This window comes from Leptinotarsa decemlineata, unplaced genomic scaffold (genome assembly GCF_025532065.1).
Source record: "Leptinotarsa decemlineata unplaced genomic scaffold, Ldec_3_MD MMD2_P_RNA_scaffold_12, whole genome shotgun sequence".
NCBI lineage: Eukaryota > Metazoa > Arthropoda > Insecta > Coleoptera > Chrysomelidae > Leptinotarsa > Leptinotarsa decemlineata.
The window spans coordinates 11,687,536-11,700,983 of record NW_027412526.1 but is presented as its reverse complement, the minus strand read 5'-3'; the positions used below and the strand labels follow the sequence as shown (position 1 = coordinate 11,700,983).

Here is a 13,448-nt window from a genome sequence, read left to right as displayed (position 1 = left end):
ATACCTGAAAAAATAAAAGTTTTCCTAAAAAGTTCTTGTTGAAACCGAAAAAAGGTACCATCATGACAGATTTGCATTAAGCATTGCAAACGTTTCGGCAAGGCACTTGAGCAACACAATGATGCAGTTATGTTACCCTTGTCTTTTGGACATTTGCTGTACCTCTCTCTTCTGAAAGCACTTCCTTCTTTGGACAGAATTTGGCGAATGATTCCTGGAAGCTCACGGGGCAGATGGCCACTCTGTACCTTGAGTTTTCTTGTGCGACTCTATCATATATCTTCAGTGTATCTGGGATGACCTGACCAGAGTTCTTTGAGTTCCATCATGCTTAGTAGTACGGTATTTAACACATTTTTCATTTAGGCTATCGACTTTCCCGTTTGTACGACTGTTGTGAATACCCTAATTATGTTTCAGAAAAGAGACGAACCGTTCTTCGTCTCATGTCTTGGAGAACTCACGAAGTTCCAACGTAAAAGATACGCCAATTTTTCTAATCCTTCAACTACTTGCATAAAACTGAACCCGTTATCAATAATAATGCTTGAGTTCGGTCCCTTCATTAACTTTATAAGACGTACCACACTTTGAGTAGGTATTGCTAGCTTTTCAGCTTCTGTCAGTGTTACTACATGACTTTTTTTCAGAAATTTTGAAAGTGATCCATTCAGCACCATAGCCTAAAGTCAAATTTCGGAGGGTTTTTTGATATCCTTTCATGGGAAGTGTTCAAGTGATAAACTGCTTGCCAATCCCAAAGGATCTAGATTCTTCTGTTCAGGAGGCTAAGGCTGTTATCATAACTTTACAAAATCCACAATTCCACCACTAACATACCCCTAACGACTCTCTGGAAATGGCACCACCCACTATTTCCTCACTTAAAAAGTGCGCAAATGAACTCGCACCAGTATTTTGCAGACTTTTCAACCTGTCTTACAAGAAAGGAGTTTTTACTTCTTGTTGGAAGATTGCTCGAGTTCAGCCTATTCCCAAAAAGGGCAAGAAAAATCTTCCAAATAACTATAGACAAGATGCTTTACTATCAGTGATACCAAAAATCATGGAGAAAGCTGAAAACCACCAAATCCTCAAATATTAGGAAGGTTTCAACATCTTAAGCGATCATAAATATGGCTTTCGGAAACAAAGATCAACAGACGACCTTCTATCGTATGTCACCCATATTTGTAAAAACGCAATCGAGAAACATGGAGAATCAAGAGCTGTTGCGCTTAATATTTGTAGGGCCTTTGACCGTGTGTGGAGTGAGGGTTTGCTGGCCAAACTTCGATGCTATGGCTTGTTGGATCATTTTTGTGTAAGGCTCTTCAGCTTCCTAAAAGAACGTTCCCTACAAGTGACCGTCGATGGATATATCTCGAATACTTTCACCATCAACGCTGGTGTTCCCCAGGGATCCATATTGTTTCAAATCCTCCTTTTATTTTATATCAACGACTTATCGGAAAAAACCAAGAATAAAATGTATTGCTTTGCAGACGAGAGCACACTTGTCTCATCATTCCACTTGAATTCCAAGACATCGGTTGCAGATGAACATCTTCACCGGCAGCAGGATGTTGTATATCTTAATGAGGATCTACAGATGATTTCAAATTGGGGTGAAAGTAACCAGGTTCAATTCAATGCCACAAAAACCCAGGCATCGGTTTTCTCCAAGAAGATAAATGTCTTCGAACTGGATATAATGATGTCAGGTCAGGCAATCCCGCTTTCTGCTTCGATAAGTTTGTTGAGAGGTTAAAATGGACACCAATATGTCTTGGCACAATCATGTCGCTGGAATTGCAAAGGCTGCTTCTCAAAAGCTTGGAACACTGTACCTAATCAAAAAAGTGTACTCACCTCAGCAACTTTTGATATTCTGGAACATCGACAAAAGGTTGAAGATTTGTCTTTCTTCTATATATACTTTCACGGGAAGTGTTCAAGTGACTTGGCTCATTTGATTCCACCAAGAGCGGTACATATCAGAAATACGCGACGGACTGTGGCTGTTCATCGTTTTGAAGTTCAATTCCGTACACCTCGAACTTCACTTTTCAATTACTCTTTCATTTGGAGAACGACGTTTATGTGGAAGAAACTTCCTGAGAACGTTTTTCCAAATGGATTTAATCTCCAGCGATTCAACACCAATGTAAATCGCTACTTTCGCCCAGGCACCGCTCTGAGAGCGCCTTATGGATTTTTCGGTAGTGCTTGTGTTTTATTCTTGAAAAAAAACTTTGAGCATTTGATTCCAACAAGAGCGGTACATATTAGAAACTGTGGCTGCTCATTGGTTTGAGGTTCAACTCAGTACACCTTGAACTTCACTGTTTGGAGGACTGCGCTCAAGTGGAATAAACTTCCTGAGAACGTTTTTCCAACTTGATTTAATCTCCAACGATTCACATCCAATTTGATATACTACTTTCGCACAGGCACCGCTCTTATAGCGCCTTAAGAATTTTCCTGTTGTGCTTGTGTTTTGCCCTTAAAAAAAATACATACGTTAAATTCGCACCTACTACAGAACTCAGCCAGAATCTCATCTATTAGGGTAAAAGAGGTAATGGGGGTCACTTAAGCGAGAACTCAAATAAAAGTGTAATCATAAACAAATTATTTATTGCAACCGCCTTTAAACATCATATACTTAATTAACTATCATTAGAAATAATTATCAGCCACTCTGGCAATCAACTTTGGATATTATAAAATTAATAAAAAAACAGTTTTGACTCCCATTACACCAACATGAAGGTAATGGTGGTCACCCTGGGGGCAATCGGAGTCAAAGAAAACCTAGCACATATCGCAGACATAACCTTCAGCTGAGTTACACCCAGTGCATTTCGCGTGAGCCCACAGCCCACATGAGGTGCATCTGAACCACATCTCGTTATTCTTTCCAAAATCGTTGCATACCAGGCATCTGTTTCCAGCATTTTCTGCGTCAGTGTCAACATCTGATACAGAAGTTCCATTTGCTTCTTGTAGTACTTGGCGCTTTGCATTTTCAGGACCCCTCTTCTGTATTGTAGTCTTTTTTCCCTGACCTTAACCTTTCCATCTCTTTTCTTTTTCTTTATCCCCTGATTTTTTCATTTTCTTATTTTCTTTTTCTAACAGCTTTCCTTTGATTGGCGTTGAAGTTAAAATTGTAGCGTGGTGCTTCTTTCGGCCTTTTCTTGTATTCATAACAGGTGTTTTATCTGGCAACTTGATCAAATCATGCAAATTAGCACTAATTTGATTTGACGTGCCAGCTGCTGGTGATATAATATCTGGTTCAGAATCAAGTGGGCCTACTCGTTCAGACATCCCAAGAACCGGTGGATCAATTTGTTTTGAAGTACTCGGAACTGGTGAGTGGAATTCTTTTGATGTGCTGGAATTCATGCTGGTAGCTGCGAGAGTTTCATTGCAGTCTTGGATTACAATAGTCTCAGATTGGAGAGTTTCTGCAGCGAAGAAATCTTCTTCTGTGAATACTTCCGGATTTAGTGGAAATATTCCAGTAGCTCTAAAACCCGATTCTCCTTTACTAATAGACGCAACATTATTAAATGCTTTTCTCACCAACGATGCTACGTCATAAAGTGTTATCTTTTCTGCAAGATGGCTTTTCAAAAAAATAAGTCACATTCTTTTTTATAGGCCATTTTGAGCGGATCAAAAAAAAAACGCCCAGAGGTTGCATTCTGTGTGGCGTGTGTGGTGGCAGAGACAACATATGAATATGATTGGACTTAGCGTGCTGTAGGGATGTCATTTTTGCGTTGCTCGCTCGTATTGTTTCGTGGATGTGAGGGTGACTCCCATCACCCGCTGACTCCCATTACCCTATTCTCCCCTAAGCCTAGTTTGCCAGTGGTCAAACATTACCGGTAATTTCTTGTTAACGTTTCATATATAGTAGCTTTCTAGAATCTTCTTCTTTTTTTTTCGAAATTTCGACGGTGAAAAAAGGAAGATGGTATTGACAAGGAGATTGTTATGGGCTTTCGTGCGTGAAAATTGGCTAGGTATTTACTGAAATACTTCCTTAGTTTTTGGAACTTCCGCCGTTGAGACAAATCTGAATGGCTCAAACCTTCATCACTGTCCTTGAATACAGTATTCAGCATTGCGTCTGGGACTAGAGTTTTGCTGCCCTCTTCATCTACTGCCTGCAAGTTTACGAGTAGTTACGCTGCAGGAGGTGAATCGTCTTCATTACCAGAATCCTCAATATCTGTTTTGTGTGAGGATGTGATGGGTTCGTCACTAAAATCACTTTCAACAGTGTGAAGAACACTGCATTTTACGAAAGGATAATAAAATACTTATAGCTAACATATAGAATAGAATAGAATTTTATTGCGCCCATAACAAATACAAATATTTTGGACAAGTCACCTATTACATTGCACAGTTACATAAAAAAGCTGTTAATGTAACAATAGAATTAAATGTAGAGTATAAAATGCATTTTAAAAATTCTTAACGTATAAAGAAACAGGAATAAAAAGTGGAAAGGATGCACTAGGTATCTCCAAACAAATCCTCAAGAGTAACATTGAACTCACTCAGAGTATACAAGCTCATTTTAGTGAGAAGTTTTTTCATTGTATTTCTGAAAAGTCTGAGTGGCAGATGTTTGATTTTTTCAGGAAGTAAATTGAAGCAAGTGATGCCAATTGATTTGCTTTTATCCAATCATCTTAAGAGGGGCACAATATTATTTCCATTGCGTGTTTTATAGGAGTGAATATCCGAGTGTGTTGTGAGTGTGTGATAATTTTCTATGACATGCAGAACATTGTCAAAGATAATTTGTGAGAATAGAGTCATGATTCCTGTATTCTCAAACAAAGGATTACAGTGTTCATTATATTCAGCTTTAACAATGCTACGTACAGCAGCTTTTTGCAAGACAAATAATCTTTGAAGATGGGTGTAGCTTGCATTACCCCTGCACAGCAACCCATAACTCATTGCTGAGTGGAACAAGGCGTAGTATGTCATTAGAGCTGCTTTCTGACCAGCCGTTGTAGCTATTCGCCTAATGGCATAAACAGATTTTGCTAGTTTGTTGCAAAAATTACTGATGTCCAGAGACGAGTCAAGATGAACTCCTAAAAATTTTATACTTTCTGATGTAGAAATGGCATCAGTGCGATAGTTTGAAAATACACAAATTTCTGTTTTTGTTTCATTCATATACAATTCATTAGAGTCAAACCACTGTTTAGCAGAAGCACAAATATTTGCCGATATGTTATCAACATCACGGGTTCTATCTATATGTACAGAAAATGACGTGTCGTCAGCGTATAATATTGTCAGTAACTCTAGTTTGAGATATATATATGAAGGTAAGTCATTAGCATAAATTAGGAACAGGAAAGGCCCCAGTATGGATCCTTGTGGGATTCCCCTTTTGATAATACGTTTTTGACTTATCATATTGTTATTGTGAACTCTTTGTGTTCTGTTAGCTAAATATGATTCATTATTTTATTGGGAATTCCTATTATGCCATACCATTCTAATTTCTCTAACAGTTTATCATGACTGACACAATCGAAAGCCTTCGACAGATCTGTGAAGATAGTTAAACAGGATTGTTTATTTTCAAAAGCTTCAATAATGTTATTAGCTAATTTGTTTATAGCGTCTATGGCACTTTTACTTTTCCTAAACCCAAACTGATAATTATGTAAGAAATTATTGCTTTCCATGTAGTTACTAAACTGTATTAAAATAACTTTTTCCATTACTTTGGATAGGGTGGGCAATATGTGATATTGTCTGTAATTCTCAGGTAATTTTTCATCTCCCTTCTTGAAAATAGCTAGAACTTTGGCTGGTTTGAACACTGATGGAAAAAAACCATCAGAAATACATTTATTTATTATGATGGTAAGTGGTTCAACGATTAGCGATGTGCATTGTTTGAGTAATTAAGTGCTGATACTATATACATCTTGCGTCTTTTTTGTTTTCAGACTCTTAATAATGATGATAATTTCCTCTTCGATGAAGGGGCGTAGGTAAAAGGATTTAAATGATCTACAGGAGTTGAGAGTAATTGAAACATTTTTGGGTGTCGCAATATTATTAACAATACTTTCCGCATTGTCAGTAAAGAATTCATTAAAAAGATCCACATCACATTCATAAACAGATGATGCATCGAACACGTCATTGCCTCTTTCAGAGTTTATAATTTTCCAGATTGTCTTATTTTGATTGCTGGAGAGGAATATTTGATTCGAGTAATATTTTTTTTTTTGGGAAAGAAAGTTTTTGGCTTTCTACTACTCCATCTTGATACAAAAAAAGAAGGATGAGGGAGTCTTCCAAAGAAAGGAAGGAAGTAACTCTATACATGGATGTGTAGATCATGCAAAGAAGTAACTTTCAGACACAAACTGAAAAAAAGTCCTCCTGAAACAGCTACTTTCATATAAACATTAAATTATATATCGACAATTTTGCTGATTCTCCTCTTCATTCGAACTAAACGTATATTCATCCGAAAAACAAATTTTATATAAGAAATTCTGATGCAACTTGATCCGTTCAGTGAGGTAGGTCTAAAGTGAATGGGTCTATTCAACCCTCCACCGCAACCCACAAGGGTTTATTGTGGCTCCCGTTCAGTGAGACTTTCACAAAACTCGATACGTCTATCGAAATCATCTTTAAAAAAATCTGTTTTAAAATATGTTTTTCCGTTAACCAGATGTCGCAAAAATGTGGTACAAATAGCTTCATCGTTGACAACTCATGAACGGTTATCCTTTTTATTGTTAACAGATCCAGTTGTCGGTTGGTAGCCGATCGGTTCGACGTGGGTGCTTTGTTCACTCACTCGAATTGACCGCCTTGTTGGTCGGTGGTTCAAGCCCCAGGCTGAACGATCGATTTTCAGTTGCTATCGTCCAACCCGTGTTAGGAATCACACGTTAAAAGGTAAGACCTCATTAATCCTTAGCTCGCACAAGTTTCGACTTCTGAGGGTTGTCGTTCGTAGGGGTGCGACAGCTGGTTAACGAAAAAACAGATTTTAAATAGACAGTTTCCATAAATTTGTTCAATAATTCCGAAACGTATTTGTGTCGCACATTTTTTCCTGGGTGATTATCATTGAACATAAGGCAGCAACTCTAGCACTATTTCCATTCTGGTAGTACAAACTCACTATTTCAATCTGTTCTCGAAGCGTATAAACCATTACTTGTCAAGAATTGACGAAAAATAAAACACAAATTGTAACTGGTAGGTATAGTATTTCCAATACCAATTGGAACAGCACAGAGATGGAATTCTCGCCTCGACATAGACGTCGGCATATTATTTTTCAGTGGTAGTTTTTCAGTTATTTATTCTTAAAATCATAGCAATTGATCACCCCATGAAAAAGTTATCTCAACTGAATTTTCCCACCATGGGTAATTATGAAAAACTTCGAAATTTAAGGTAGTTGATTTCCGAGTCGAAAACTCTAAAATACAATGAAAACACAAATAATCACACCGAATTCTCGTCAAACATATATTTACAAAATAATAGAGGCCAACAAAATTGCAAGAAAAATCAAAATTCTTCTTCGCTATATTCGGATGAGGTGGAATCATCATCGGGTTGAATAACGATCGGATTTATGGAACTTTGCACAGAATATTTGTTCTCTTCTTTTATAACGTGGGCCACACAGTTCTTCCGCACATATATTAGCTACTTCATTCACCACTCGCCTTATATTGTCAAGCACTACAGCATTCAAAGTCGGTGACTGATTAAATTTCCGCAAGCTTTCTTTCATTGTGTATCACATCGTTTGTAGCACCATCAACTTTTGCGAATTTTTTATTCCTTTGTTTTCGTTTCATTGCATGGTCAATGACATCCTCTTTTTTAATGACTCCAAGAACTGTCGAACGAGATAGTTTCGAATGTGTCCGACTGTATACTATGGTTGATGTGTTTTTTTATTTTTTCTACAAATCATTGTACCAGAAGTTATTCAGGATGGCTCGTTTTGAATGAAATGCACTGTATAAAGATTGAATTGATAATTAATGTCCGAAAATGTTACACAAATTGGCAACTGAGATGAGCTCAAACTGACTGACCATTAGAAAAAAATGTTTTACAGCTACAGATTAAGAGTTAAAGTAGCAAAGTACCTATATCATTCCAGTAAATAATTACAGTGGTATATGAATTTGATCAATTTGATAAAACGTTTGTAATATCGTTACGAATAAACTCATTCCACAACATACTCTTTGCCAAGTTTTGGAATCAAATTGGTCAGCATTTATGGGTACGTGACTGTCAACGATCTGGTACATTGATTAAACATTGTTTCTGCAGGATTCCAACACCCTCAAGAGTGAAGTGGATAGAAAAACATTGCAGGAGGTCTTGGGATGAGCCAACTGGGTATAGGCCCGATTTTTATGAAAAGTGGATGGTTGGTCGAAAGGAAGATGAAGGTTTTAGATATCCTAGTTCTCAAAAGAACGTCATTGATGATTCAGACACACATCCGCATGTATCGAAAAGTCGCAAACAAATTTCCAAAATCAAAGATCACGATCGTTCGAAATTCATGAGCTTTATACAAAAGCGAACTTCAACAGTGGATGGGAGGTATAAGAATAGGTCAGGTGCTCCGAAGCAAGAATTAAAAAAAAGGGTCGAAGAAAGACGGGCATTTCACAATAGAAATAATCTCTGAATAAAGTTGACTGAATTTCGTTTCTCAATTTCATTTTGTATCCTTTGATCAGGGCACCTTTCACAGAAATATCAGAATGACCACACTATTTCCTAAAACTGCTACAACAAGTGCCAAACGTAATGGCGAGCCCGCACGCATGCGCACAAACTCAGTTTCAATATAACCCCCACTACAGCTCTTGTTAGACTTACAAAAGCTCTGTACAGAGACGTATAATTACTTGTGCTCCAGTGCTGTTGGCGTTTGGCATTGTCTGAATAATTTGTGTTGTTTTCAATGATGTATCATAAGTTATCATTCTTTTTCGAAAAATTGGAGATATTGAAAAAAATTAATTCGTATCATAATAAACTTTGACTTTGATGTTTCTAAATTTGACTTTCAATTTGTTATACTCAATAACATTTTGTTATTGTACAAGTCATTGAATTTTTGGCGAAAAATGGCTTTCACAAATGAAGAAAAAAGAGATATGATATAAATTTATTACAAATACGATAGAAACAGTGTTATGACATCGAAAATGTATTTAAATTTGTATCCCGAAAGACGGCAACCACATCGAACTATGTTCAAGTTATTGGATCAAAATCTCACCAAGTTTGGTGCATTTGAAAACCGAAGAAAAAATACGGAGACAGAATGGACCAGGAAACTAAAGAAAATTTGATAAATGAGATATGTATGACTTGAGTTAGACATTGTGTCCTTTTCAATAAAAATTATTAATTTTCAGATAAACATGAACCCGGGGAAATCTACCTACACGTCAAATTTCCTCCGAAATGAATATTTGTCGTAAAAGTGCTTGTAGATATCTCAAAAAAGTGGTTTAAAATATTGCAAAATACACATATCTCAAAAATTGCATCCAGGTGATCCCGAAAGGCGATTAGAGTTTAGTAATTGGCTAATAAGAAGACCTGATTTTCCTGTTTTCTTGGAAAATGTAATTTGGACAGATGAAAACACTTTTACGAATTGTGGGATATTCAACCGAAATAACGAACACATTTGGAGCATAAACAAACCCAGGCAGCTCCGAGAAATTCGACCTCAAGTGCGATTTAGTATCAACGTGTGGGCAGGAATTTACGAAGATAGAATTTTAGGTTCTCATTTATTTGACGGAATTTAGAATGGAGAAAAAAATCACCAGTTTTGAACGTTGATTTTCGAAGACTATTTGGATTATCTACCTTTGGCTTACTATAACAACATCTGGTTTCAACATGATGGTGCTCCACCGCACACTACCAGTTGAGTATCTAATTACCTGAGTGAAAGGTTTGGTAATAAATGAATAGGGAATAATGGGCCGGTAAGATGGCCAGCAAGGTCTCCAGACTTGAGTGATATGGATACATAACACTGTGTACCCTAAAAAATAGAGTTTATGGTCAGAGGGAATATCAAAATATTGAAGACTTTCAATACAGCATTGTTAGAGAGTTTGGAAGATTGAGGAGGAGAGAAATTAATCGTGCAGTGAACAATATTCGAAGAAGGGCACAGTTGTGTTATCATGAACAAGGCCAGCATTTTGAGCATTTGCTGTGATTTACTTTTGTCTTTACATATTAGTTAATTATTTGTTATTTGTTCAAAGTTCTATTTTCATTGAAAAGGACAGTGCCTAATTTACCTCATACACACCTCATTTATCAAATTTTTATTGTTGATTCTGTCTCCGTATTTTTTCATTGGCTTTTCAAATGAACCAAACTCGGTGAGATTTTGATCCAATAACTTGAACATAGCTCGATGTGGTTGTCATCTTTCGGGATACAAGTTTAAATTTGATTCCCGCCTCGACCAGATGTTTTTCTCGAGAGAATTTATCTGGTTGAAGCTGGAATGATTCTGCAACCGTGTTAGGAATCAAACGTTAAAAGGTAAGACCTCGTTCGTCCTTAGCTCACACAAGTTTCTCAACTTCTGAAAATTGTCGTTCGTATGGGGGCGACAGCTGATTAACGAAAAAAAAAATACATTTCCGATGTCCTAACACTGTTTCTATCGTATTTGTAATAAATTTGTATCAAATCTCTTCTTTCTTCATTCGTGAAAGCCATTTTTCGTCAAAAATTCAATGACTTGTACAATAACAAAATGTCATTGAGTGTAACAAATTGAAAGTCAAATTTAGAAACATCAAAGTCAAAGTCTATTATGACAAAAATTATTTGTTTTTCAATTTCTCCAATTTTTTAAAAAAGAATGCTAACTTATGATACATCATTGAAAAGATAAAATTTGGTTCTATTCAAAACAGAAAGAATGCAATGTAGCGCCCATAAGAAAAAATAAAGTTGATGGTGGTGGCCGGAAGACGAAACGTCGGATAGCAAATCTGAAAACAACATTATGTAGCAGGAAAAAAGTGGCAAAAATTAAGCCAGAACAAAATAAAATCCATTTTCCGAAATTTCTGTTTTTTCCTGATATACTCGGAGTTTCAGAACTTTCTCAACGGCATATTGTTAGTCAGGTAAATGCGCAACTTTGCCCCAATTTAACAATCTTCGTATCTCTCATAGTTTTCGAGATCCCAACGGTGAGGATTGAATTTGAAACACCCTGTATAACATTTTGATGAACTGTACTACTACCTATAATACTAAATAAAATATGAAAAGAAATTACAAAGAAGTCATGTTCCATTTGCTACCCTAATTAAAACTAATTATAGGTACGACCCTGGCCGGCAAGGGGCTCATCGTAATCCAATAGGAATTTAGTTGGAAGAGTCTATACCTGCGCAATCGCTCGCCATCACGTTTGGCGCTTGCTATACGAACGTATAGACACTTTATTCATTTATTTTGCAGTTTTTGCTTTCTTAACCCATTTCCAAGCAGTGGTGCATTCAACCACCATGTAAACTAACAGATTTTTGCTTCGAGGGGAGAAAAATAAGCTCTTAAGCTCAGTTTCTATGCTAGATCTTTCAACAATAATCCAATCTATATCCTTTAAATTATCTGTTATCTGTTTTTCCGTTAATCAGCTGTCGCCCCCATACGAACAACTCTCAGAAGTTGAGAAACTTGTGCGAGCTAAGGACTAACGAGGTCTTACCTTTTAACGTGTGACTCCTAACATGGTTGCAGAATCATCCCAGCTTCAACCAGATGAATTCTCTCAAGAAAAATATCTGGTCGAAGCAGGAATCGAACCCACGGTCTTCCGCACTACCACCGCGGCCAATTCCACAACATGGTTATTCAAGCCTAACTGTTCAACTTATAATTTTGTAAACAATGATGAAACTTCAACTAATGTTTGATTGATTTTTTTTCTCAAAATTCAATTCTGGATAGTTTTAGAAGCTAAATGTTGAAGTAAACAGTTTTTTTATATTGAAATGAAGATAAATACTAGATATCACGTGGTTCGTTTACGAAACACTGGTAGATACAAATATGATATTGACGAATCTAACAAGGAAATTCCTGTTTGGATCTGTCTGCAATATTTGTATGAGAATCTCGAAAGTGGAGTCTTCACCCAGATTGATCAGTAGATAGTTGTGTGTGTGAATAAAATGTCGTTCAGAAAGTATTTGACTGTGAATGAATAAGAAGCAGCTTCAGAGGAGGTTGTAGATGAGTTGGAGAGAGGTATGTGAAAAGTATCTATTTTGATTTTCATGTGTTGTGTCATATTCTGTTTATTCTCAAATTCGAAATTCGCATTCGTTCATTACAACAAGAATTCAATTTCAGATCTTTCAGTCGATGTTGTGTATGTTCCTCCAGAGGTAGATTTACTCACTGATGAAAAAACTATTGACGAAGAGTCTCCTCTGCCTGAAAGTAATATGCAATGCGTTAATAGTGCTGGGACATACGAAATACCATGTACCTGAGTATGATATTGATTGTGACGAAACAAATAACGATCAAGATAACTCATGAGATGAAAAAACTCTCGCCTTGAAACGAGCTAAACTGATTTCTTCGAACTCTAATCGATCCGATGATAAACCTCTATGGACTAAGGGAGAAATTCAATACACTCATGGTCCAACAAATATTGAAAAAAGTGATAAAGAACATATCGAATCAGATCTAGCGGGCAAAAGTATATTGGATATATTTCATTTGTTTTTCGATTGGATCTGATAGTTGAATTCTCTATAAAGTATGCCAATGAAAATATAGACCCAATTTTAAATTTTCGAAAAGTGATTTATTGAATTTTTACATTACTCCAAATCCATCTCTATTGGTTGATCAGTTGATCCTGCTCTGATCAGTTTCGACGTGGAAAGCCTCTACACCAACGTTCCTTTCGAAGAAGCACTTCAAATCATACAAAAGAAGCTATTCGAAGATGGGGACGTGAAAGATAGAACAAACTTACCGATACAAGTAATCATGGAATTACTAGAATGCTGTGTATGAAACTGCTACTTCCAACTGAAGGACGAACTCCTTACACAAGATGAGGGACTGCCAATGGGATCGCCACTTTCATCTGTTATAGCCAATATATATAAATATATATAAATATATATATATATATATATATATATATATATATATATATATATATATATATATATATATATATATTGTTGGGAGAAGAGGACCGACACTAAATGGGAAACATCTGTATACCGAAAACCCACTCACACGGGGCAGTATCTGAACCAGGAATCCAATCAACATCAATCGACTAAGAGAGGAAT

At 36.5% G+C, this 13,448-nt stretch overlaps 1 protein-coding gene across 3 annotated transcripts in view; it reads left to right on the top strand.

Annotated features, from left to right (window-relative positions):
* Nucleotides 1–13,448, top strand: part of LOC111508622 (uncharacterized) — a 63,038-nt gene that overhangs the window by 37,536 nt on the left and 12,054 nt on the right. For 2 of the 3 annotated variants that reach the window (XM_074174259.1, XM_074174252.1), the window contains one exon: nt 8,383–8,777. The exons of the other annotated variant lie outside the window; for it this stretch is intronic. In XM_074174259.1, the coding sequence (XP_074030360.1) occupies nt 8,383–8,749 (367 nt within the window). In that variant the 3' untranslated portion in view covers nt 8,750–8,777. Of the gene's footprint in view, nt 1–8,382; nt 8,778–13,448 lie in introns of those variants that run through there. 3 annotated transcript variants of the gene reach the window in all.